At 43.6% G+C, this 26,155-nt stretch overlaps 4 protein-coding genes and 1 non-coding gene across 5 annotated transcripts; 1 reads left to right on the top strand and 4 right to left on the bottom strand.

Moving 5' to 3' along the window:
• Positions 1-43: 43 nt before the first annotated feature.
• On the bottom strand, positions 44-3,167 carry LOC127768486 (phenylacetaldehyde reductase). The gene is made up of 6 exons (XM_052294075.1): positions 2,784-3,167; positions 2,516-2,700; positions 2,211-2,399; positions 1,372-1,534; positions 611-797; positions 44-376 (listed from the first exon to the last, which is right to left on the bottom strand). The coding sequence occupies exons 1-6, from the start codon at positions 2,917-2,919 to the stop codon at positions 232-234; spliced, it is 1,005 nt and encodes a 334-aa protein (XP_052150035.1). The 5' UTR covers positions 2,920-3,167; the 3' UTR covers positions 44-231.
• A 148-nt stretch (positions 3,168-3,315) lies between these two features.
• LOC127768479 (uncharacterized) lies at positions 3,316-8,518 on the bottom strand. Its single transcript, XM_052294067.1, has 11 exons — positions 8,288-8,518; positions 8,036-8,120; positions 7,420-7,719; positions 6,496-6,654; positions 5,856-5,996; positions 5,714-5,770; positions 5,176-5,314; positions 4,793-4,894; positions 4,475-4,692; positions 3,830-3,871; positions 3,316-3,715 (listed from the first exon to the last, which is right to left on the bottom strand). The coding sequence occupies exons 1-11, from the start codon at positions 8,425-8,427 to the stop codon at positions 3,542-3,544; spliced, it is 1,557 nt and encodes a 518-aa protein (XP_052150027.1). The 5' UTR covers positions 8,428-8,518; the 3' UTR covers positions 3,316-3,541.
• A 1,025-nt stretch (positions 8,519-9,543) lies between these two features.
• LOC127769177 (U1 spliceosomal RNA) lies at positions 9,544-9,703 on the bottom strand. Its single transcript, XR_008016742.1, has one exon. It is a non-coding gene; the product is annotated as a U1 spliceosomal RNA (small nuclear RNA).
• A 520-nt stretch (positions 9,704-10,223) lies between these two features.
• On the bottom strand, positions 10,224-15,726 carry LOC127768485 (protein FLX-like 1). The gene is made up of 4 exons (XM_052294074.1): positions 15,067-15,726; positions 12,066-12,238; positions 11,299-11,483; positions 10,224-10,667 (listed from the first exon to the last, which is right to left on the bottom strand). Exons 1-4 carry the CDS (start codon positions 15,651-15,653, stop codon positions 10,575-10,577), a joined length of 1,038 nt encoding a protein of 345 aa, XP_052150034.1. The 5' UTR covers positions 15,654-15,726; the 3' UTR covers positions 10,224-10,574.
• Positions 15,727-17,603: 1,877 nt separating this feature from the next.
• Positions 17,604-22,439, top strand: LOC127768482 (probable xylan O-acetyltransferase 10). Its single transcript, XM_052294071.1, has 6 exons — positions 17,604-18,098; positions 18,186-18,409; positions 20,328-20,499; positions 20,778-20,977; positions 21,390-21,548; positions 21,696-22,439. Exons 1-6 carry the CDS (start codon positions 17,868-17,870, stop codon positions 22,033-22,035), a joined length of 1,326 nt encoding a protein of 441 aa, XP_052150031.1. The 5' UTR covers positions 17,604-17,867; the 3' UTR covers positions 22,036-22,439.
• Positions 22,440-26,155: the final 3,716 nt, after the last annotated feature.

The following is a 26,155-nucleotide window of genomic DNA, read 5'->3' as shown; positions in this document are numbered from 1 at the left end:
CGATGTGCTTTGGGTTTTTTCAGACTTCAGAGCATGGGTATCGTTGTTGTATTGTAGCTGCATGCATTTCATGATATATTTGTCAAGTGCTCAACAACTGGAGCATTCCCAATCATAGCGTCTCTGCACATTTCCATTATTCATAAACACAGAGTGCTTGCTGAAAATGGCATAATAACACATTAACACACGAGTAATCTACTCAGGCAGAAGGATTAATGCATAGAAGGATCAAGAGATGAAGCCTCTGCTCTTGAGGCTTTCCACTGAATCCCTGATGATCTTCTCCATGGGACTGAACTGCAAACCCAGCGCGATCAGCTTCTTCGACGCAGCCTCTGCTCTCACCAGCCCAGGCTGCGTTTCCTTGGGTAATCTGCCACACAAAAACCAAAAATAATTTATCAGTTAGTGATATTTGCAATTGCAGCTGCATCATTCACAGTTTGATATAGTCATGGAAGCATTTGGAGATTTATGTGGTACGTCTAAGGTTTTTGCCGGGAAGGCCGAAGGAGGCCATCCGAATGTATTAAGAAGGTACGTCTAAGGTTTGGCGTGGCAACCTTTGGCTGCGAACCAAACAGGCCCTACAGTCCACTAAACTCACTTTGGCACTTTGTACTCGGGGTAGAGCTCGGCGACTTTGGAAGCGAAATCGCTCCAGTGAGCAATGGACTGCACGCAGAGGTGCCTCCCGGATGCAGATGGGTTCTCGTACAGCAGAATATGGGCAAGAGCAACGTCTTCCACATGGACTGGCCCCATGTAAAAATCCGCATACTCCTCTGTGCAACCTGCATTGTCACAATGGTGAGCATGTTTAGGTGTTTCCTTGCAGTAGCAATCACAGCTGGAAGAGGCAACCATTCAATCAAGAATTTCTAGGCACACAAAATTGCCATTCTATCCCTCACACTGAATCAAACAAGAGAAGTTTTTGAGTAGCACATGCATGGTCATTTAGGAATCAACGGTTCTCTTTTATGCCAACTGAACTGAAGAAGCCTATTTTTCATGTCATTACATCAAGTGTTGAGGGATAGCAAAACATGCGGTTTCACTCTCTGGTGATACTAATCACTGTGACATATTCAGTGCAGCACTATCAGCTTCCTAGTATTCTCAGTATTTGTGGTAATTTTTTTTTTGGAACAAGTATTTGTGGTAATTTACCTAGAGCAATCAATCTTAACATACTTGATACTTTCTGAGGGTTATAAGTTCCTAGTTTGTGCAAGCACATGAATCAGCTTCCCTCTTCCACACATTAATCACATTGATTGGAAACAATATCACTTGTCCTAGAATAGTACTATTCAGACTTAACTATGGTTAAGATCAGCTACATGATTGATCCAAAATGCATACCTTCGAGTAGGCGAACAAGCATGGCCATGCTAGCATTGATCGTCGGTGGGATTACCAGGCCCATGACAGTTCCTGGGTTAACCACAACCACATCCAATCCATTCTCCTCTGCAAACTTCCATGCTGCCTTCTCTGCCAATGTTTTTGAAGCAGGGTACCAAACCTATGCACAACCAACCAAAGCGTGCCTCAGAAACCAGCGAAAAGGTTCATATAATTGCAGCGATGTGTGGGCTGCATGATGTAAATTCTGCAGTCCTTTTCCATGTTATCATTGACTGAATTTTGTTCCCATTGGGTCTAGGAGAATCAAATGCAGAAAGCAACATGTAAAAGAAATTATTGATATCATTTTCATCTCACCAAACAGCACTGGCATGCATGGAGAGTGCAGCCTTTTCTTGTCTTGCTAGAAACTTATTTCCCCCCTCTAAACTGATAATAATAATAGAGTAAATTTCAGAAAACTACAACTATTTTGTCAAAAGTATCAATTTGCTACAATTTTAATTTTAGCTAAGCATTTCAGAGAACTGCAACAATAGTGTCCGATTTTATCATAGAACTATAACTTTATTTGCTCGACAATTTTAGACCCGCATGCCATACACACACGAGGGGATAAAGTTGTAGCATTATGCTAAAAATGTTTGCTATTATTGCAGTTTTGTGAAACACGTTGCTAAAGTCCCAGCAAAATGATAGTTTTAACCAAACAGTTGCAGTTTTGTGAAATTTACTCGTTATAATATCATCATCAATTTGCACTTCGCACACTGTCAAATAATTCCAATGAGAATGGAAGAAAAATGGAGATGCCAAGACACAAGACTGCTCACCCCGTTCTTCTCGCAGTAGTCAAGGTCAGTCCAGCAGCGCTCGTCGCGCACCTCGCCGGCCGGCCAGCCGGGGCTGGGCACGATGGCGGAGATGGACGAGGTCACCACCACCCGCCGCACTCCGCCGGCGTCCTTGGCCGCGCGCAGCACGTTCAGCGTCCCCTCCACCGCCGGCACCATCAGCTGCGCCTGCAAACAACGGGAACACGGCCGGAGGCGGTGAGCCTGGAGCCCGCCGACGCCGACGCCGACGCCGACGAGGCCGGTACGGACGTCGAGAGGAGAAGAGTCGCCGGCCGGTGTACCTGGGGGTCGAGGACGCGGTCCACGATGCAGGGGGAGGCGAGGTGGAAGACGCCGGAGCAGCCCCGCGCGGCGGCGAGGAGGGCGGCGCCGTCGAGGAGGTCGCCCGGGAACACGCGGAGGCGGCGGCCCTCGCCGCCGGCGGCGGCGGCGAGCGCGTGGAGGTGGTCCGTCTCGGCCTTGTCATCTGCACAGCACAACACCATTGTCTTCATCACCTCCTCCGCCTTGCAAGCAAACAAGCAGCAGTAATGGCGGCTTCGCACTGACCGGGGTTGAGGACGGCGGCGTGGACGGAGTAGCCGCGGGCGAGGAGGCGGCGAACGAGACACGAGCCGATGAAGCCGCTCGCGCCGGTGACCAGCACCGTCTCCCCCTCCCCTCCTCCGCCGCCGCCGCTCGCCATTGTCGCCGACGAGAGTGAGACTCGAGCTCTCGTGTGAGAGAGCTGTGGCTTGTGAGCCTGGAGCTTTTATTGTCGATGTGGCTGGTACCTACTAGTAGCACTGTAGCACAGTACAGTACAAAGCTTGACTGACAGAAGCAGAAGCAGATGCAGAAGCAGCCAACTTTTTGGATCTTTCACAGCCTCACAAGTGACAGTCACACGGATGATTTGTCATGATTCATCTCGAATTGGGGATCTCCCGAATCTGGATTGATTGAGCTGAAAGCTTGAAACGGATTGTCCAAGTAGTAGTACATGATCTCAACCTACCACAAGGGCCACAATCACAACCGTGTGCTAGTACTTTCAGTTTGATCTCAACAGAGTCAGCAGTTGAGCACTAGAGAAAGTCCAGATTAAAACAAAGATTACATTGATCAACAAACGTCTTCTATCTGAAAGAAGAGGGGCACCAGTGATAGCGTGTTGTTACACATTGGACTCGCTCATCAAACTGAGGGTTGCAAGTACAGAAACACCGTAGGTTAGTCCACGAGTCAGTCCCTTGGTTATCCATGGTAGATGGATAGTAGCAGCTTAGTGCGAAAGGTAGAAGATGCACCATCTGCCTAGTATAAACCTACAGCTCCGACTTCACATCCTGAGCACTAACACGGTATCCTTTCTGCGAGAACAAACCTAGGAAGAAATTGGACATCCTGGAACTGAAGGAGGAAGGCTCCTCTCTTGCCACCGGCCTTATCTTGCATAGGGCGTCGTAGTCATGCTTCAGGTGGGGTTCAACTATCTTCTCCTGTAAATGTAGACTGGCGTTAACGAGAGATGCTCAGCAGGTAACTGCTAAGGGGATTCATGTTTGTTTCTTGAATACGATGCCTGAACATTAGCACCAGGCAATTTTATTTACCTTGAACTCTTCAAATGGGCAGAAATCTTTGTTCCCGCATCCCTGGAGGAAAAAAAAAAAGCCTGATTAGGAGGTTCTTCATAAATTAGCTTACAAAAAAACTCAGATGACTATGCCGGCATGCTTATAAATACTCTTTCTTAATGAAATTTGGCCGACCTACTCTTTGGCCGGCCAGGCAAAAACAAGTTATATGTAAAACCTATACACAACTTTTTGAAAGTGTTTGTTAATGGCACTTACTATGCGATAATGTCAGTTTGTTTTTGTTGTTATATAAATTACTACATTAAAAATGGAAAGGAACAATTGTTGGATAAAGTCCTTAAAGTTAATAAAGCCTGTCCGATGCCAAAAGATATTAGACGTGAATTCTCCTTGAGCCATTTATTCTGTTACCACGGCATGAACTAAGAAAGTATCAAAGCCCAAAATTATGAGGGTTCAAGCTCAAGCAAAGGGCTCACAAGAGCATTTTGGGCATAACATGAACTACAGAACTTGTAATCTTATATCATCAAACAAATCCAACGATTTTGGGCATAAAAGGGGTGTAATAATGCAGGATGTTGTCCGAGTGACCAGTCCCCAGAAATTGGGAAGAACACATAAAAATAAACCACAAATTAGAAGCTATAATCTTACCGGCATTGAAACTGGAGCTTCATTGTGTATAACCTGCACGAAGTATGAGCTCTTCTGATCCCGAGAAATCTTACCACCATCAGTTTTTCCTGGGCACTGGTATAAAGCCAACATATTGTTACCAGCAAAAGGTGCAACAACACTGCCCTTCCAATTTCTTCCCTGTGGTGGCACAGGAGGTATGTCCAATGATTCCTCCCGTTGTATCTTCGCAAAATCTACATATGAAAGACAAGGAAATGGGCAATTAGTTACATGCTACATTATTCATGGAGAATGATTATGTGTGAATGGAATTTTCTCAATAACGAAAGATACCTGATCCTTCAAGAAAAAGACCAAGAAGACATGAGAAAGGGACAACAGTTTCAGCATGTGCAAATCGGAGCCTTGCCTTCTCATATGTACCATCAGGGTGTTCTACAATTTCAAGAATTGAAAATGTCGATTTTAGATTTTACACCTCAATGTTACCTGTAATAAGGCTGTATATCTCAAGTACTGTTTACAATTTGGCATTGCAAATTTGCAAGCTCTAACTAAACATTTAGCACACGCTAAGGAAACCGTCATGCAAATAATCATCTGATACGACAAGAATTTCAATATCAGTTGAAGACAAAGGCATAGAATGTAGGAAGGCAGAGGCGGTAGTATCAACGAACTTATTTGATAAACTTAAACTTGGGAGGAACCACTACCTTCTTTAGCAACGATTGCTTCTTCCATTGACTGGACAACGTCCTTGAGCAATGGCAGTCCCATCCGATAGTTTATTGACTCACCATAACCTTTTAGCACAAAGCCCTCCAGATCATCTGTCCACTCTAGAAAATAAACCTGACCAAACAAATGTGTTAGTCATTAATCAAAATCAGTCGAGGCACACTAATGTTTTGGTAACTTGCACACAATTATCCAAAAAGAACCTACGAGCTACCTACGAGCTAAAAAGTATTATGATGATTAATGCTCTAGAAGCATTCATGTGCAGTGTATATAGTTTCCAGATGTTATCCAGTGTAAATACTACTGTTCTACAACAACCAGAGAACAGAAAGTACATAGTGCAGTTGAGAAATAGGTCTGTCTGAGTAATCTTATCACTGAACTGATAACTGCTAAGGAGGCATAGCATGTCAGGCTCATAACATTTTCATATTACTGGACACAAGCTAGTTAAGTATAGTCATCAATAGTGGTATAATTGAGAAAAACTGAAATCCAAAAGCAACCTACCTCAGCTTCATTAAAAAGTTGACAAGCTTGATTGGTTATATTCATTAAAGATGCTTCCTGCAAAATGAACCATTAATTCAACTTATTGAATATCCATAGGTATTACTGAATCGAACACTAGTGTCCTCAGGCAAGTTGTTACCTGCTTGCAAAGGAACCAGAGGGAAGAAACATCTTTTGGTGTAAAATTGAGATGATAACGGTTAACTAATGCCGATGTGACGTGTTCTAAAATTGGTTCCTTTTGCTTTTCAACATCAGGCTCCTTTCTTTTCCTGTAGTCCTGAAAATAGTATTGTAGTTACAATCCTTTGTCAAAGTAACAATTCAATAGCAGTTGTATGAACAGAGGAAAGTTATCTTATACAGCATATCGAACTAAAAAGAACATTTTACTATCACTGACTGAATAGAGATTGATAATCACATGGCAAAACAAGAAGTCCAGAGAGAATAGCCAACAGACATAAGCAGAAGTATGAATGCACCATGCATAAAACAGTACATGAAAAACCCGTCAAATGCATGTACAGAGTACAGAGTACAGAGTATAGAGTACAGAGTGATCACACAAGTGCATGTAGCAGTATGTTTGATTAGCTGAACAGATCTGTTCAAAATTGGTAATTAAGATATCCATCCAACATTTGCATGTCATATAAATATAAAATGTCTGCATCCAAAGAGAAGGGAACAAATATGTCGAGATACAAGATCACATTATTCTTCTCCAAATATGTTTATTATTTTATCTCAGTGTTACCATAGTTCATCAATAGTACCTTGTATGTTTCACAGCTATCAAAGAATCGCAGACAAATATCACTTGCACGACTCTCACTCAGAACAGAAAAGGCACGGTTTTTCACAGGTCCAAGCTTCCCTTTCCCAGAAAGTAGACCCAAACCAAATGCTACTGCACTAGCTGATGCCCGAGGAACCTGCATTCTCAAACAGAGAGCAATAGTTAACCGTACTGCACTGAAGTAGTTTTAACAGCATTTATCAGCTTAAGATCATTAAACAAAGTCAACAGAGAATTGTGCTACATGTTGAAACTATATGTGCATTTCAGGCAGTAGGATTCACTCTTATGAAGATCAACCATATTATGTTTACTTTCTAAAATAAATAAAAAACAGCAAGCCAAAATAGCCCTCTAATGTAGGCATTTTGGCTCAAGTGTGCAAAAAATGTGTGTATTATAGCCCAAAGCCATCGCATGTGAAGTTGGGAGCTTCTGAAAACTGGGGTATAGCATCAATTTAAGGCATTATACAAGAAGAGGCCCCACAAATCATGATTAAAATTAATTTAAATAAGATAGTTCAGTGTACACAATAAAGAAGACAAAATAGCTGCAGGAGAGGCTTTTAGTTTTACTGGTTTTCAGCTTTCTTGTTCCAAGTTCTAAAGCAGATAATGGCGGCAGAGAGCAGAGGAGTTGTCAAAAGAAAGTGTAGCGCGAGTAGATGTAAAAGTAAACAAAATTGTTTAACTATGATTAATCGCATAGCAAAGCTGGGATTAAAAGTTACTATGTTCCAGCCACATCTGACTCACAGTAAACTGGGCTTATACTAAGGCTCCATATTTCGTGGTATTTTGTCTGATGATAAGATTGTAAAGCCATGAACCCATGATTCCTTAGTATTTTGAAAAATAATAATTTATTAAGCAAATGCAATAAACCTCATTGAGCTGACCTGAGTTGCTCTTATTGAATACACATCAGGGTGATATTCCTCATCAAATAGGCCTTGAAACCTCTCCTTGACTCTGATAGCAAGGTTGTATAGCTCTTCCTCCCCTTCACTGACCAGCTCACCACCTTTCACCCTACCTTTCCAGGGTGACTCCCACCCTTTCATCCATGAAGGAATTTTTTTCAGGGAGTCACTTTCAGGCCCTTGTTTTGCTTCATCGATAAGAGCCTTCAACCGAACCGCCAGTCTATCCAGCTCTTTGATTCTCTTTTTGGTAGGTGCGCGAGTCCCATGTCTTGCCTGGAGAACAAAAATCACCAAATCAACTGCCATTTTTTTATCATGGCTGAAGTACATTTCAGCATTTTGGAGAGGAAATGTAACCAACAGTGAAAAGACTAAACATATACAGCAGTGCACATTGTTCTATTTAAATTAGTTTTTGGACTGCTAATCGTTCAGAGAAATTCTGGCAAACTAAGTTAAGCCCTTAGAACCGTTCATGATGGCTATTACTGCAATCTCTATCTCCTTCACACAACACTGAACTAACATGGGTGAATTTACTAAAACTGTGTGGCGAAAGCAAAATGAAAAATGCAGGAATGGTAATTACCACGAGATTGAGGTGGATCACGCGGCACTCATCCGACATAGACGGCGCGGAGGACACACTATTGGATCCCCTCGCCACATCGTACCTGCAAAATCACAAAGGGATTAAACCCTTTTCCATCCCCGCCAAACCCTAGCTCCACGGTCCCAGACTCAGTAAAAGGATGCAAACACCGTATCATCCAAAACTAACAAAAATCCCACCACCACCACATGACAAATGCTCAGATCAGCGATCGAAGCAGCTGCGTACCTGGTGACGGTGGAGAGGTGGCGGCGGACGTCGAACGCGGCGGCACCGGTCTCGGCCGCCGGCGAGAGGGGAGCCGCCGCGAGGAGCGCGGCGGAGACAAGGAGGAGGACGAGGGGGAGAGGCGTGCGGGGAGCAGCCATGGCGAATCGATTTGCCCTTCTCTTCTTTTTTTTTTTCTCTTTAATTTAATTTGATTTTGGGAGCTTTACTTGTGTGGGTGCGAAGTGGGAAGAGACGATTCGAGTTTTGATAGTACATCGGAAATATCGGATGGCGACTTTTGATAAAGGGTCGGAGTGACACGTCACCCCGCCACGTGGAGGTCGATGGCGAGGCGGGCAGCGTCGCGCTGGACGGCCAGATTTGAAACGGCTCAAACCGACCAACGAAATCTAAGGGCCCATTTGAGTCAAAGGATTTATTTAGAAATTTCATAGGATTTAAATCTTATAGGAAATTTTTCTATTTGGCCTTTTGATTCAAAGGATTGAAGCTTTCCAAATCTTATGAAATTCCTATGGATTGGCATATTGCATGTGGATTTTGGAGGAAATTTAGCAAGAGCTCCAACCTCTTGGAAAATTTCCTTTGAGTCTATCTCTCTCATCTAATTCCTGCGTTTTTCCTGCGCTCCAATCAAACGATCATTCTTGTGTTTTTTCTGTGTTTTGCAATCCTTTGTTTTACACTTCACTTCAATTCCTGTCAGAATCCTGTGTTTTTCCTATTCCTCCGTTTTTTCTACCCTACGATTCAAATGGGCCCTAAGCCTCTCCTGATTTTTAGAAAACCTTAAGAGTCCCCAAGAGTCCCCTGATTTGAAAAACAGCACAGCATCGCACAATAAAATAATTATGGAGGGCTTAAGTAGGACAAAATTTTAATTATAGGTTTGGACATAAATACTTTAAGGAGGACAGAAATTTAAATTTAGCTTTGGACACTAAAATGTATTTGGAGGACTAGAATGTTTATAGGAAGGACACATTTAAATTCACTTTTGAACGTTTATTTTTGTTGGACTTACTAATAATTGTTAGAAGGACAAAAACCACCACATATTTTTTTTGAAAACTTAATCTAAACACCACACAATTTTTCAGTCAGAAAATTGAGTAAAGTTTCAGAAATTTATTACTACTTCCTATTAAGAGTTCAAGAAGCGACAATATCAATTTTAGCAGGGACTTGACTACATAATTTTCCAATTGCAAGCCAACGCTAGCAAAGTACCAAAATTTAATTTTGAAACTTGGCAGGGGCCGCGCGGACGCGTACCCCCTCTACCACAAATTATGACGTCCACTCTCCCACTTGGGGAGATGGTAAGCCAACGCGCCCACCAAGTGCAATGTGGGCCATTGGCCTAGGCCACGAGCCTTCTTGATCGCCCGTTGACCCCGTCCAGGTAAGTATGGAGCAACGTTGCACGGGGCTCTCTACTTATACCCATCTCTCCCACCCGCACCTCCTCGACTCCGCGAGGTGGTACTAAACCGAGGGAGCGGAGTCCTTCCCCTTCGCTCTGCTTCCCCGCTCTCTGACTCTGACTCAGAGTTGGAGTTCGTGACGGTCGTTGGTTGGGCTAGCTTTCAGCCTCATGGGCTGACAAGCAAGGAGGTGGTAATGGGCCATCGAAGAAGGGGCCTAGTCTATTGGGCGGGCCACTGGGCCGGTCATGGTGTTATTGGTTGTTTATTTATTTATTTTGAGCCAGATATCATTTCCCTGATAATCATCTGCCCTTTTATTGCGACAAATAATTTACAACGTTCGTGCAAAAACACTACTCCAGTTGATAAGCTTTTGAATTGGCAGAATTCCAGTAATCAGTAAACCATCTAATCAAATAGATAGGCAACTACTCTTGTTCAGACTTCAGAGCATGAACAGGTTTGCATATTTCATAGGCAAACAAAATGTAACGCATCATGCATGAGAACGGCTTGTTACCATTGGACCATTATCCACTATATATTTACAAAGGAAAATGCTGCAGCACTACATTTGCGAATAATCACAATCCCTGACTAAAAAGACTGAGCTGCGGTCTCACTAATCCATGGTTCATCAGGGTGATACATCGACAATTTGCAGAAAGATTTTGACTTCAGGCAACTGGCTCGAGCATTCCGGAACTGGTTAATGAAAAGATAGGGGAAAAACAGTGTATCCATCACTTCCATGGAATGAATTCCTGCAGATAACCTTAAATTTGGTGAACCCTGCAACTACATTGACAAATGCCAGGATTACACCCAAGGTCAAAGCTACCCTGACTCATCATTCATCTTTGCACATTGGTGTGCTGGCTGTCATACTGCGCATAATGAACAGGTGGAGCCATGTAATGAGGATTGCCATCGGTGCGGGTATGAGCCTGTGATAAAGAAGACACAGCAATCACTAATAATATATAGAGGCACTAGGAAGTTGGAGCATAATTTGGTATTTTCAAGCCTGGAACAGAAACCAAATTCAAAATACACCCATGATCCAACAATTAAGGGAGAGAAGCTTTAATGGTTTTCCCTCACCAGGAACTATTAGTCCCTAATAGAACAGAGCATATGTTTACACTTTACAGTTTAGAGCAAGTGGTACCCATACTAATTAACCTATAGCATAGACCACAAAATTTAGCTTGTAAATACCTAATGCTGTTGACGTTGACAGGGGAAGATGTAAAAGAGTTACACCTATAGGTTATAGAATACAATGGGCTACCATCCATGTTTTCCTTCACTAAAAAGACATATTTCGTTGAATTCCTTATGGAGGGGTGGAAAACTTCAGAAACAATACATGGCACAACGAATCATTTCAAGACCAACAGTGAAATAAAAAGAGGAGCAAATATTCAAACTACTAACTAAAATACATCTGTTCAAGTAATAATGGATTTCAGTCCTTGAGTGTGTATCCTTTGACATGCATAACAATGAAAGCAAAAAGATATACTTGACACCAGAAATGAAACAAGAGAACAATGATAAGGGAATGTAACCAACCTGATTAGTGCTATAAGCATCAGAATTTCCATATGCTGCTGCATATGCTGCCTCAGAACTTCCATATGTTGATGCATATGCTGCCTCAGTATTACCATACGTTGGTGCATATGTTGTCTCAGAGTTACCATATGCTGCAGGTGCTGGATATGTTGCCTCAGAATTGCCATACGTTGTAGGGAACCCTGAAATAGGATATGAAAGGACCAATTCAAAATAATGATACAATCAAATCAATGCAATTCAGAGTGACAATTCAATAGTGTCCAGCCAAATATCTCCATACAACTTTTTGAGAAGTTCAAGCCTACCTATTGAAAGAAGCTAAGAGACATGGATAGTGGCTTTTATGCTATGCTTCTAAACCTCTCCCAACCAGTCACCCTTGCAAGTTAACACTCTTACCAAATACCAATGCCTTTACAGGTTTCTATATGGTTGAAAGGAGCTTTGTTAGCCATGGCAGGAAATTGTCTAATTGGACTGGGTATAGATTCCCACAAGTAACTAAGTACCTATATTTCAGAATGGAGGGCATCAACTGCAAATTGACTAATTGACTACTAAAAGCAAATGCTGCAATCCCATGATGTCTCCCTAACTAGCAATTTTATGAACGAAACTTTCACATTTGCCATTGGGTTCAGTAATTGTAATCTATTAAAAAAGGCTATGCAAAAAACTGGGAATATAATAATTTAAGGCTACCCACCCCGATTACACAGAAAAGGGAAGTGACAATAGACTCCTGAGATCCAGTGCAATACCAGGATTAGCTACAGGTGCTGTTGCGGTGACAGCAGTGGCCCGCTTTTCAGCATTTGCAAGATCTCCTCTTAGCTTCTCAATCTCACTGGCTACAGCAATCATATTTTTCTCCATTGCTTTACTTTGTTCAAGGTTATCAGCATGTGCCTTCTTTTCAAATTCAACCGCAGCCCTGCCAAAATTTAAAAGATCCTTAGAGAAAATAGCTTATCCATAGATCTGGACCTGTACTGCTTAAAAAGGAGTTGGTGGTGGTGATGGCGCATTCTATGCCAGTCAATTAGGATAATTTGTGGGTGGATTTATATAGACCTGTATGTGTTAATTGGGATCTTTTGGTAAAGTACTGCCTTATTTGCACATGTGCAGATGTAGTCGCTGATTAATATGATATATCTATATTTGCGTCATGTGGGTCCACACCTACAGTGGTAGGCGCACAGCAAAGGGTGTGCCCCACACGGCTGGTGTGCCAGCCATCATGGCTTCTCCACAAGCTTGAGAGCAGGACTCCCTCCCTCCCATCCCACCAGCCTCAGCTACACACTATGATCCTTACCTGGAAATCCCCTAACCGAGGCCATTTGGGAAATTATCTAGACTAGAGGGTTTTCTTTTTCTTTTCTTAAACTCAGAACTTCCGGTGTATTTATTTGAGAACCATCAGAATGCATTGGCATTGTTCAAATGACATAAAATATCTCAGAGAAAGCTTGCTGACTGGTGAGCTTTGTGAATGTGTGAAAAGGTAGTACCAGAATTGGGGCTCAAGACACGTCCTAAATGATCCAACAACCCTACACCAGAATTCTGCATCAGCTGGGAGAAAGGTTCTAAAAGCGGTAAGCGGTGTGGTGCGGTCACTACAACTTGTAGTGCTTAAGCGGAAAGCGACCTTGTAAGCGGTTTTAAGGGTTTTTTTAATCTAAAATGTGAAGTATATACACACACATATATTGAACATACATATGCATTTTTATACACTAATACAATACAATATTACCATCTAACCCATCTTTCTGTGTGAACAATGAACATAGGTTTATAGGATGAAAGTCATACAAAAGTACATGGGCCATTTGATACGTGAAGGTCAAGATGGATAGGATCAATCAAGGATTCGGCTGATCGCAGTGTTTGGTTGGATTAACCAAATCAATCCGTCTGGGATGGTAGGATCCAACTTTAGAGAATATTATCTCAAAATCCTGGATGGTCTTGTTCGACAAAAAATCAAAAATAATGCCGTACGGGACAGTGTTCACCCAAACATTCGCTGGTGGACTAGCTGCATTGCCTAGGAGGAGGAGGCAGACATCTGGACTAATCAAAAGTGAAAACCCAACACATCATTAATAGCTGATCTCTGAAGCTTAAGAAAAAAAAGGAAAAAAAATGCAATGACAAGATAGATGAAAAGGAAATAATCAGTCCCATCGTTTGGCATATGCTGATTATAAGCCATAATGGCTTATCAGCAATCAAAAATAATTTTGTGGGTAAAACTTTTATATGTGTGTCCTTAGCGATTTAAAACCAATGCTGAAAAATAAACTACGATGAAAAAACCTCAAAATAAACTCTCAAATTAAGTTTTAAAATTCAAATTTTGGCAACGGCTAATAAGCTGAAAGGCAAAAGATGGAGCTCATTACTGTATGGGGTTAATTTGTATTACCAAATCAAATTCATTCATCCTACCAAACGAATTCCCGTACGATACCATCCCATATCATACAAGTAACCAGACAAACTGTTGTACGTTTCCATACCTCTAAGCAAATAACTGAGTTGTATCATGTACTATCGCATCCTATACACTCTATTCCCTCCAACCAAATACATCCTTAATCGGCCTTGTATGCGGTAAATGGGTTGCATATCCGCATGTGCTGCCCACTTAACATCATAAGCCTTGAAAACGAAGCGGTTACAATACTCAGAAAGGTTTGGCAACCTTGTACACTTAGGGTGTGTTTGGTTCATGGTCATGCATGGATGGGATATGGCCATCCATATTTAAGCGGCTGCACGACCACTTTTTAGAACACTAGCTGGGAGTGCTTGAAAGCAATAGGTAGTTCTCACCACCTTCATCTTTCAAGGGCAGTACATTACCACTCCAATCATCAAAGAATCATCTGCCAGCATACAATATTATAATTTATGCCTTATGATGAGCAAAGCTCATTTTAGTAATTTCGAACTTGAAAGTGTTGTGACTAAGAGTTAAGAATTGTGAGTGGAAGCGCCGATGCAGTGGCATATCCATGGAAACTAGGCTTATCAGAATTAACACCCTTAGCAAGAATCCTATTCCTAGGCCTAGACTATCTGGACTTAGTCAGGTATATGTGAATATTTTTTGTGAAAATAACTACTGCTGATAACATGCGAAATAGAAGTGATTCCTAGTCTCCAGCTAAATCATGAGCAAAGCATGTTCAACAACTCACCCTGGACATCCTATCTAATACACTTCAATTATGCTTAAAACGACAACAGTGCCATATAGAGCTAGCAATTTGCTGGACAAAGAAACACAGTACTGTGATCATGTATAGGCCACAGGTTTGGACTCATACAAACATAAGCAAGCAGAAATCGAAAGGTTCTGGAAAACCAGATTGATCAAATATACTAGCATCTAAACAGGCTACATGTCTAAGTGAAATTCTGAGGCATCATCAACCTACTCTAACTAAACACAAACTGACTTGCTAAAATGTAGAAGCTCTAAGCAGCTCGATTGACTAACAAAGAACACAACTCGCTTAAGCAATGTGCTCAAGTCACGGGCTCACGCCAACTCTGTGAAACATTATCCTCATCAGGCCTAAAGTTAAGCTATGAAGTGCACAATTTCTTCCTTAATGCATGAGATGGAACACTCATGTGCATTCACAAAATGTAAACACGAAATCACGAATAATCCAAGCAGACATTTAGTGTTGAAATGGTAGCATTAAAACTGGGGGTTGAGATAAACCAACAGAATACCTGCCCTTCTGGATCTCCCGGCGCATGGTTTCAACCTGGGCACGGACGGACTCAGTCTTACCCGCCTCGGCCTGGAAGCGCGCGAGCTGCCCGCGGAGGTCCTGCAACCGGTCCACGAGTTCAGTGCGCGCGCCGGCGAGCACCTGAACGTCCGCGTGGACCTGGTCGACCTCCGCGCGCGCGGCGACGGCGGCCCGAGCCTCGGCCTCTATGCGCGCGGCCTGCTCCGCAAGGGCGCGGACCTCATCCTCGCGCTCGGCACGCGCCCTCGTGGCGGCGATGGACACCGCCCGGAGCTCGTGCTGGGCCGCGATGAGCTGCTGCTGGAGCGCGACGTGGGTGGCCGCGAACCGCTGGTTGTCGACGAGGAGCTCCTGGATGTCGCGGTCGCGGACGGCGAGCCGGTCCTCGAGCGCCGCGACGGCGGGGTGGGGCGCGAGCCCCCCTCGCGGGTGGTGGACCAGTACGGCCGACGGCGGCGGGAGCTCGTCTCGGGCGCCAGGCGGCGGCGGCATCGGCGCGCGGCCGAGCAGCGCCGGGGCGGAGTCGTGCAGCTTGATTACGTGCGGGCCGCGGCGGGCGGCCATGGCAGGCGGCGGCGGCGGCGGCGGCGGCGAGGATTAGCGCCGCCTGATTGGTTGGGTCGCACGAGGGCAAAGCGAAGGGGAACGAGAGGAAGGAAGGGGAAGACGAGACGGGGACACGGGGCCTTCCTCTTGGGCTTTTTTGGGCTCTAGTGGGCCTCATCGCCTACACGGCCCATAATTCCATTAAGCCCATAACTCTGGCTACTTACTTTTTCTTGGCCCACTATCTCTCTGTCGGTCGACGAAGGCCCATATCTCGGCCCACTGATAAAGTCCAGTGGGCCTACTTGCCTGTGGGTGACGTGTCAGCTGGCGTGGCATTTTCATGGTAGTCAACGTCTGACCGCGCGTGATTAGCGCAGCGCGTTGACATTGGTCGTCCCTCCGCCAGAGCCCGGGAGTGTCTGAATATTTTTGGAACAAGTAGGCATCAGGTTTGGGGAATTTCAACTTCGTTTTCTGACCAATCATGTGGTGCCAATGTGCCATTTGGTGTTAGAAAACAAATTATTATTAGTACTAACAGACATGCAGTGGCTAAGCTACGACGCTGTTGAGTGAGGCGTGTCAGCAACTACAAGACTGAAAGAGGCATCTGCCTGAATGATTAGAACTCAGCAAATGATTCATCAGCCAAAAAAGTTCAGACATATCCATCAAATTTAGGTCGTCAGTAGTCAAATGAAATTAGCCTCCATGCATTCTGCACAAGCAGAAAGGAAAAGATTGTCTGAATTTTCACATGCAAGTGAGATTGTGAGAACTGACGAACTTGTGTTCAAGAAACACAGCTATTTTGATAAAACGCTAGGCTTTCTGATCTGAATTATGAAAAATGTTATTGCTCACTACCCCACCACAACTATTTTGGAGTATGAAGATACTGCAACCGATAGTAGTTGGGGCGTTGGGGACATAAAAGCAGCAATGTTTCTGAAATTAATATTGTTCCAATCACTAGTGCTATACTTCATTAATCACCATCAATCTTCTTGCAACTTTGCAAAGAATCGTTCTCATAAACTGAAAGGACCAACCAAATGGTCCAGAGCAATGGACCAGCAAATTCAGGATATTGTTTTTCGTCTGATGTGGCCCTAGCTACCCAGAACACGTGGAAGGGAAGCTCTCCGTGCCAAGGAGGGCAGGATGATGTTGCTTGGCTACACAAGTAGAAGTACTAGTACTATTAAACAGGTGTTTAGCAACCTCTGAAAACGACCATTGTTCAGACAAAACCACTTCCGTACAAAAAAAATGAATCTCGAGTATTTTTGTACTACTAGTTGCAAGTAGCAAATGATATCAAGATTACCTCTTGCTAGCAGTTACCTTAACTTGGTGGTTTTCAATTCGAGTCAGCTGTTACTATCAGATGATTATAATACAATTAGAGAGATTCCAATTTCCTAACTTAAGAGGTAGGAGTGTTCTTATCAGATAATTATAATACTATTAATGACCATCCAGTTTGTTAACTGAAAAAAGGTATAGGAGTATTTCATCTTGGTGATTTTCTCTTCACAGATACAACTGTTGTTAGGAGGTAACTACAATACAATTAATGACATCCAATTTGTTAAGTTGTTAACAAAAAGGTAGAGTGTTATTTTAGCTTGGTGATTTTCTCTTGACAGAGAGAGCTGTTATTATCAGATAATTATAATACAATTAATGAACAACCAATTTGTTAACTGAAAAGGTAGAGGGTTATTTTAACTTGGTGGTTTTCTCTTCATAGTGACAGCTGTTATTATCAGATGATTACAATACAATAAATGACCATCCAATTACTCCAGTTCATTATCAAATCATTATAATACAATTAATAAATATCCAATTTGTTTCCTCTAACCGAAAAAAAAAAGTAGAGGAGGAGTATTTGTTAATTGTTCCAATTCTCTCATCTACTACTACTTTGAGGTTTTCAGCTGGAGCCACCCACTTCTGCACTTCTCTACCCACTACCAGTAACCAGTAGTCGGCCACGCCATTCAACCATTTTCAAGCCTACTCCACCAAAGTGCAAGAAAGGGGGAGGCCCCATCACCAAAAGCCTCTCCTCCTCTCCTCTCAGTGCAGACTGCAGAGCCAAGAACACATCCATCTTCTCCTTCTCCCATTGCTCCAGATCCCATCAGATCCTCACCGAGATCATCAGATCAGAGCAAGAGGAGGTAGCTCGATGCGCGGGGCGGCGGCGGCGGGGAGGAGATGATGAAGCCGCAGCACGGCGGCATGGCGGGGCATGGAGGAGGAAGGACGAGGAGCCCCTTCCTGACGTCGTACGCGCTCACGCTCGCCTTCATCACCTTCGTCTCCGTCCTCTACTTCAAGGACTTCTCCTCCACGCTCCACCAACCCTTCCTCACCCGCCCTCCTCCCCACCGCCGCCAGATCGCCCGCCCCCGCGCCCCGAGCCACCACCATGGCGGCGGCAGCAGCGTAAGCTTCGCTAGCTAGCTCCCTCTGTATCAGTGTATCAATCCTCTATCTGCCAATGCGTGCTGATAACTCGGGTTCTTTGCCCAGTCCGGTGGCGGCGATGTGGTGCCGCCGTTCGCGGTGGGGGCGGCGGCGGCGGCGGGGTGCGACGTCGGGGTGGGGGAGTGGGTGTACGACGAGGCGGCGCGGCCGTGGTACGAGGAGGAGGAGTGCCCCTACATCCAGCCGCAGCTGACGTGCCAGGCGCACGGCCGCCCCGACACGGCGTACCAGCACTGGCGGTGGCAGCCGCGCGGCTGCTCGCTCCCCAGGTAACCCCCCCCCCCCCCCCCCCCCTTCTTTCCTTCTCCGGTCACCTTCTCGTCGGCGTCGGCGTCGCGAACAATGGCAGTAAATTCCCTCCTGATTTAGTTCGATCTTTTGCATTAAAGAACTGTAAAAAGAAGAAGAAGAAGAAGAACATTTGGTAAAGAAATCGAGTTGTTGAACGCGCACCAACTAGATCGAGCGAAGAGAGCACGCATGTTCCAAAAAAAAGATTTGATGTTGAGTAGATTAGTTACTACTCAATATTATCCCTGAATAAAAATCGACGTGTCACGTGGGTCTCCTGCCTGGCCATGGTTTCAGGTTCAGCCGTTCAGGCGGAATCGCCGCGAAACGGTAGAAACTCCGGCGAGATTTTGCCGGGAGACCTGACCGCGCGTTGCGTGGGCGAGCGGCCGAGTAGCGCGGCGCGTGTCTCGGGCTGTCGGGTGTCGGCTCAGGCGGGTGGGTGGGTGTAGGTGAGGTGAGGTGAGCGGTACGGCATGGGTGGCGGTGGGCGGTGGGCGGTGGGCTTGGTGCGAGACAGCGAGACGTGTTCGTGCGGCGAGGGCGCCACGGCTCGACGCGCGGCAGCAACCTGGTGTAGCCGCGTAGCAATGCGCATTGATGATTCTTGCTGCTCTTCTTGGCTGCAATGGCGGGCCTTGCCTAACATGGCGTCTACTGTAGAACAGGCCAGCCTCGTTGAACCGGTACAGCCATGGCCGGCCCGGCCGACGGAGCACCGTGCACCGTGCAGCCGTTCGCCGCTGGCAGCCAGCCGTGGCTGCTGACTGGTTCAACCATACTCACTGGGTCACGGTGAAACAAGTGAAAGTGCCAAACTCACGTGGGCATCTCGCTGCATTTGCATAATCACATGAGGGCTCCAGTTTGTCGCAGCTGTGTGACATTGAGGGAGCAGGTGTCACATGGGAGAGCATGGGGGTTTGAGGGAGAGGAGGATGAGGGCCGGCCGGCCATGGCAAGGGAACTCCTTTGCGTGTGCTCTGCATTGGCTTAATGTTAATGCAATGGCATGGAGGCATGGACCCATCTCCATCTTGCAAGGTTTGGGGGGGTTCCTTTATTATACTTCTCTTTCTGCGGATCTGGTCTTGATTCAGCGATAGTTCTGATGATGAGGGGGGGCCGGTTGGTGTACTGTTGCTGTCTGGCCTCATCCTAATCTTTGCCTTAGACTATCATTTGGTTCAATTTAAATGTGCATTTGATAATTCATGCAGTTTTGGCGCATCTATAGTCTGTACACATATGGAGGACTGGATGTTCATGCACCATTTTGTCCATTTAATGTACCTTGAGGTTGCTACAAGTTTTCAAATTTAAACAAAACAAATGCCCTATTCTTCTAAGTTCTAAGCACAAATTGTAGTGCGCTTTAAATATATGCCATGGTGCATGAGCATCCAGATATGCATGTAGATGGATTCTTTCCCCCAACTGCCTGCCTGAACTTACCAACTTGTTTGTAATTTTTTCCTTGTGCACAGCTCCTCAAAAAATTTTGGCTCATATGTGGGTCATACTACGGGCCATGGCCCAAGGCCTGGGATTCAAAGCCCACTTTAATGTGCTTTTTTTCCACCATGTAATTGACATGGCCCAGCACAAAATGCAATGGGCTGGCAGCTGGCCCAGGTCTTGGGTCACCATCTGGGCCTGGACAGATACTATGTGGCACTGAACTCGCTAGACAGCTCTTAAATAATGTTGAAAAAAATATTTATGAAAGAATATCAGGTGCTCTTAAATAGTTAAACGAATCTCAACATGGTAGCAGTTTAGTGCTGTACATGAAAGCGGCAGTTGAACCACAACCGAAATGCTAAATTGTTGATCAAGCTCTTCAGTTGGTTCTGCTTATCCCATTCTAATGCCTAATAATGGCATGCATTGCAGCTTTAATGCAACTCTTATGTTGGAGATGCTGCGGGGGAAGCGCATGATGTTTGTTGGAGATTCTCTGAACCGTGGACAGTATGTGTCATTGGTGTGCCTCCTACACCGGTCCATCCCTGAGAGCTCAAAGTCCATGGAAACTTTTGACTCGCTTACGGTTTTCAGAGCAAAGGTATCCCTTGTTTGTTTTGTTTTATGGTTTTCTTTTTCTAATGGAAGCTTACAGGACAAATTGTAACTTAAAATGTGTTCATGATTACTGAACCTACTGCGAAATTTAAAAATGTTTCTCAAAACATTGCTAGAGCAGACACAAAGAGAGCAACAGGATCCAAATTTAGAAATATTTTACATCTATTTTTTAATTATATAATGAGTTTTCCATCCTAATAGCTTGCTGAATAGTCTCATTCACACTGAATATGCTTTTGGTTTTTCTCTTTTTGCTAGAACTATAATGCCACCATTGAGTTCTACTGGGCTCCCTTTCTAGCTGAATCAAATTCTGATGATGCTGTTGTTCACCGTATTGCGGATAGAATTGTAAGGGGGACAGCCCTTGAAAAGCATGCCAGGTTTTGGAAGGGAGCTGACATCTTGGTATTCAACAGCTACCTTTGGTGGATGACTGGACAAAAGATGAAAATTCTGTAAGTATCTTCTATTGTTACAAGTTATTACTCACATGAAGGCTAAAGCTTACATTATATTTGAAGAGCACATTAATATTCATTTATCCTTCCATTTATATCATTATATGTGGTATGGTTCAGAACATTTCTCATATTTCTTGTTCTCCTACACTTCAAATGCACTGTCTTTGGATAGATAAAATTTGAGAGGATGTGGAAATTTTCAGCAGAGAAGATCATATTTTGTTGAACATTGCATTGCTTTTTTCCAGACCAGCATTGCATTGCTAATTGATTTATTTAAATTCAGAGGTGCATGATTATTGAATTCATGAAATGCAGAAGTTGTAGATTGTCTAGACCACAAGATTACTTATTTAAGCTGGAGTTGATCAGATACTAATGTTAATTCTGAACACATTACTTCCAGGCAAGGTTCTTTTGAAGATAAGAGTAAGGATATTGTAGAAATGGAAACAGAGGAAGCCTATGGGATGGTACTGAATGCGGTCGTGAAGTGGGTGGAGAACAACATGAACCCCAGAAATTCAAGGGTCTTTTTCATCACAATGTCACCCACTCATACCAGGTAAAACATCATATGCACGTACACAAAACATGATTATACAGTTAAGTTGTCAAGTTACACCAGACTGGAATCATCCTATGCTGAAACCGCACAGGTATCTGATTATATATCAAAGTTTTGAGTTGTATTTCTATCTTTTGCCCTCAGGAGCAAAGATTGGGGTGATGATTCGGATGGAAATTGCTACAACCAAACTACTCCGATCAGAGATTTGTCATACTGGGGTCCAGGAACTAGCAAGGGCTTGATGCGCGTCATTGGAGAAGTGTTCAGCACATCTAAGGTCCCTGTGGGGATCGTCAACATCACCCAGCTTTCCGAGTACCGCAAAGATGCTCACACTCAGATATACAAGAAGCAGTGGAACCCGCTAACCCCGGAGCAGATCGCGAACCCGAAGAGCTACGCGGATTGCACGCATTGGTGCCTCCCAGGTCTCCAGGACACATGGAATGAGCTGCTCTACTCCAAGCTGTTCTTTCCTTGAGCAAAAGAACAGTTTCTGATATTTGAGTTTGGAGCACTGATCCCTATGTCTGAACTCTGAAGAGAATTTTGCTGAATGCCACGTCCAAGTTGTGAGTATATCAGATCACCTGGGGAGTTTCTGACCTTCTGGAGGAGAGTCAGTCAGTCTTAACATCATATAGGTCCAAACATTCTGAAGATTACGATTGAATCATAAATATACAAGGAGCACTAGATGGAAATATCATGGAAAATGCTGAGCTCGTTGAAAAGCCACATGCTCATACTGTACTAATCACATGGCTGTTGATTTTGTTGGACATGAATATCGAGGCGACAATATTCTTGCAGTCGCATGGAGAATATTATGTGGCCTTTCCGAGTTAATGGAAGCTAATCACATGCTGTTGATTTTGCTGCACATTCTTTTTTTGAGTAAAATGCACCGGCAGTTCTTAAACTTGTCAGGAGGTTTCACTTAGATCCACGAACTTGCAAAGCACACATTGAGGTCCTTAAACTTGGTTTATTGTATCATCCCGGTCCAAAGCCGCGTTTGACCATGGTCTTACCTATGTGACACGCCATGTGGATGATGACATGGAATCTTTTTATTTTTTTCTCCCTTCTTCTTGTTTTTTCTCTTTCTTCCTTGTCGAAAAGACGAAAATGCCTTGTACATGTCATCGTCCATGTCATCGTATTTTCATAAAAGAGAAAAAAAAGAACATAAAATAGAAAAAAAAAAGAACATGTGGCTTTTCTCAAAAAAGCCAAGTGCCCAACACTGGTAAGCACCGACACTGGGGGCACGAGGTACACAGTGACTGAAAAAGATTAGGCCAGCTCATAACTTATTTTGAACCCAGAAGCAACAGAACCTGTTTTAAACAAAACTTGGTTTGATTTTGCTGCTATAAAGTTGCTAACCGTATAAGATTGATCTAACGAGCCTACTATATAGTATGATTGATCTATGCATAAACAATCATCAGACTTGGTCTATGAATGGCAGGATCAACAAACACCTGCATTTTGTACTGGCATGTTGCTAGATGGAACTGAATTAATTATGCATGGAGAAGAGTTGATAAAGGCAAAGCTTTCTTGGAAGATGAGAGCGGTGGACAACACAAAGATCGTACTAGTACTCGTAGGTTGACTTTTGATTCTTGCAGTATTAAAAGTTTTAAACTACCCGCTACGGCTACCGACAGGCATCTCGTGTGACTTTTGTTCTCTTGCTGATATTAGCCTGGTACCAGTGCCTATACTACTACAGTACTGCGTGCCTGTGTGCGTATCTCGTCGAGTCGTCGTCTCCTACCGTGCAGGCATGTAGTTGTAGGAGTACTCCTTTTCAGCTTGGGACAGGACACGACTCGGCACCAACCTACCTGTCCTGAAAGACAGATTTCCTGCAAGCATTGAGAAAGAGTAGTAGGAGCACTTACTCTCTCCTTAAGATGCATGGCCACTAATATTGAGTCACTGGTCCATCCGTCTTAAAATATAACAATCTAAAATGAGATGAGACATATCCTAAAACAACGAATCTGAGCATGAGGCAGCATGAGGCGGGACGAGACACATCCTAGAACAACAAATCTGGACATAAGACAGGATGAGACACATGCTAGAACAACGAATCTAGACATGAGGCAGGATAAGACACATCCTAGAACAACGAATCTGGACATGACGATGTGTCTCATCCCATCCTAGATTGCTATATTTTGGGACGGATGGAGTAGTAGATTTTTTTCGGATGGAGGGATATTTCATAATTACTCTCTAAAAAAATCAACCTAGTATAAGATTGGAACAAATCTAGATTATGTCTTATTCTATAATAGGTTAGATTTTTTTAAGTACGGAGGGAGTGCTTCTAGTCCTACTCAAGGTGATTGGTGTTAGGGTTTACCTTCCCGTTTTAAGTGAAAATAGCTCTCACCGGTTTACCCAAGACAGAGCAATTAGTCGATAAAAACCAGCATCTTATGGTTAAATCCATATCAAAAGTTCAAAACCTGCTAAAACTGTTTAGTTTTTACAAACTGACCATCAACGGTTTCATGAAAACCGAGCGACAGTTTTCAACTTCTAGTGGATTGTGATACAACTGATCCAACTCGGTAATAAAATGTCAGGTTGAAGATTAAAAAAAAAACGAGTGACAGTTTTGTTAACCCTGATTTATGCAGCAAAACATAAAAGAATAAAGTTAATGTGAGAATGAAATGAATTTATAATTGCATGAATATACTTTGTGTTCACAAGAAAAGGTAGCAGTTAAGTTTCATGTTTCTCAGCCTTTCGGGTTAAAGAAAAAGTTTCATGTTTTCTGAATTTCAGATGCATCACATCAGTGCAAAAAGTTTCAGATCATTAACGAATCTGCTGCTCCATTATTTAATTCAGCACATCAACTAACTGGTATTCCAGCTAGGATTATTTGCTTTGATTGCAACACAAGCATAATTGCGTTGGTTGCTTTTTTACTACTAATCCGTTTGGTGCGCGTCTCTTATCGTCGCGTCCAATCCAAACCACCGATTTGATCGCCACCAATAAAAGAAGAAAAAGAGAGGTTGCTACTACACTGCTGGTGCTGCAGGCAGATCGATGCTTAATTGCTACTACTACTAGTAGTAATTAAGTCTGCAAAGACATCATATTTTCTCCCTCTAAAAACACTTGCAGGGTGCAGGATTATCAGTAGCAACTCGTACAAATTAGTAGTCACTTTAAACAGGATGTTGACGCTGCGTTTACCGAGAACCATTGCTGGATCGAAGCATTTTGGGACGACCAAAATTGCACGAGAAAGAAAGAATTGGATTGTTGGGTGCGGTTGCTGTCTGAACCGGTGGTTCGGCTATCTGAATTTTGAATGGCACTGTACGATGCTACGAAGTATTAGCTACAGTAGTGAGCTGATGCTGATATACGGATCTACCTGTTGCAGTTCAGACTGTTCCATCGTGGTGAGTACGTGACCGTACTAGATCCATCCAAAGGCAATGGATCCTGTTCTAGAACGTATGAAAATTTCGTAATAACAGTGTAAAATTCTTCCTCGCAAAAAAAAGGTAAAAAATCTCCCAATGAAATCGTGAAAATCTCATGCATCCAAAATGAAGCAAGACAAAATCGTCCACCGAGATAGGGTACAATTTTGATACCTCTCGATGCCTTAGGGTATTATGATATATCAAACTTTATATTAGAAAATGTTATACACGTATCTTTTTAATGGCAGTAAAATTTGTAATGAAAAGAAGTACATCGAGTCTGTATGTTGCCTCTTCTCAAAGATGATAAAATCACTCGTGGTTAGGTGGTGTCTAACAGTGGTGAAATCCTTGTGTTTGGTGGTGTAGCAGGTGACACCACCCGATTCTTGGAAAGATGAGATAAGATCAGCTCGATCTGGACCTCGAGCACTCCATTGTCAAAAGGAGAATGAATAAACCAAGACAATTTTTGCCATTTCGTCCCTACCCTACGTACGGCCGGTGGCGAGTGACAGCGTAACGCCCGCATGCACTCACCCTCACCGGCGGTCATGTGTGTCTCTCCGGCCGGGCCGTGCTACCTAACTGCTTCTGCTGTTTCTGCAGGTCTCAAAGTGTGGCTGTTAGCTATAGCTACTAGTCGGCAAGCATCTTGCAGTGTAGTACATGTGTGTGTGTTTTTTCAAGTGCTTTTGACCTGCACAGTCTGGGTGATCTGGTGAGAGATGTTCGTTCATCAACGTTGCTAAATCTGCACGTTTTGGGGTGGAGCCTGATCCTGATATTAATAAAAGGAGAGGATGCACCTGCAGGCTGCAGATCATGTCTGAATGTTTTTTTCCTTGGGATTGAATGCTTGATCTGATGGCACATTTCAGAAGCAACATGTAACCTACTTAAGTACGACAGAAATTCAGAAGCATTTTTTCAGATAATTGCCTGAAATCAACTTATTACGAAGAGGAAAAAAAGCTGTATGTATTTGGTGACCAAGATACAGGCAAACTAAAGAATAATCTTCCATTTATAATCCAGCTGCACTTCTTCAGAGGTGCATGAAGCTGAATTCCCATTTTGGCTTTCTTATTAACCGAGGTAAGGGGGGTCGGAGTTTTAGTCTCC

Source organism: Oryza glaberrima, chromosome 3 (assembly GCF_000147395.1).
Source record: "Oryza glaberrima chromosome 3, OglaRS2, whole genome shotgun sequence".
NCBI classification, from domain to species: Eukaryota; Viridiplantae; Streptophyta; class Magnoliopsida; order Poales; family Poaceae; genus Oryza; species Oryza glaberrima.
This window is presented reverse-complemented; position numbering and strand designations above follow the sequence as displayed.

What these genes read in the sequence shown, in the direction of transcription:
- LOC127768486 (XM_052294075.1), bottom strand. Translation starts at nt 2,919, where the DNA reads ATGGCGAGCGGCGGCGGCGGAGGAGGGGAGGGGGAGACGGTGCTGGTC. An exon ending in ACTACTGCGAGAAGAACGGG is followed by an intron (nt 1,535 to 2,210) that starts GTGAGCAGTCTT and finishes GGTTGTGCATAG; the next exon opens with GTTTGGTACCCTGCTTCAAA. An exon ending in GCTTGTTCGCCTACTCGAAG is followed by an intron (nt 798 to 1,371) that starts GTATGCATTTTG and finishes GTGACAATGCAG; the next exon opens with GTTGCACAGAGGAGTATGCG.
- LOC127768479 (XM_052294067.1), bottom strand. Translation starts at nt 8,427, where the DNA reads ATGGCTGCTCCCCGCACGCCTCTCCCCCTCGTCCTCCTCCTTGTCTCC. An exon ending in TGATCCACCTCAATCTCGTG is followed by an intron (nt 7,720 to 8,035) that starts GTAATTACCATT and finishes TTTGTTCTCCAG; the next exon opens with GCAAGACATGGGACTCGCGC. An exon ending in ATAGCTGTGAAACATACAAG is followed by an intron (nt 5,997 to 6,495) that starts GTACTATTGATG and finishes TACTATTTTCAG; the next exon opens with GACTACAGGAAAAGAAAGGA.
- LOC127768485 (XM_052294074.1), bottom strand. Translation starts at nt 15,653, where the DNA reads ATGGCCGCCCGCCGCGGCCCGCACGTAATCAAGCTGCACGACTCCGCC. An exon ending in CGGGAGATCCAGAAGGGCAG is followed by an intron (nt 12,239 to 15,066) that starts GTATTCTGTTGG and finishes AAATTTTGGCAG; the next exon opens with GGCTGCGGTTGAATTTGAAA. An exon ending in AGCACCTGTAGCTAATCCTG is followed by an intron (nt 11,484 to 12,065) that starts GTATTGCACTGG and finishes ATCCTATTTCAG; the next exon opens with GGTTCCCTACAACGTATGGC.
- LOC127768482 (XM_052294071.1), top strand. Translation starts at nt 17,868, where the DNA reads ATGATGAAGCCGCAGCACGGCGGCATGGCGGGGCATGGAGGAGGAAGG. An exon ending in ACCATGGCGGCGGCAGCAGC is followed by an intron (nt 18,099 to 18,185) that starts GTAAGCTTCGCT and finishes TTCTTTGCCCAG; the next exon opens with TCCGGTGGCGGCGATGTGGT. An exon ending in TTACGGTTTTCAGAGCAAAG is followed by an intron (nt 20,500 to 20,777) that starts GTATCCCTTGTT and finishes TCTTTTTGCTAG; the next exon opens with AACTATAATGCCACCATTGA.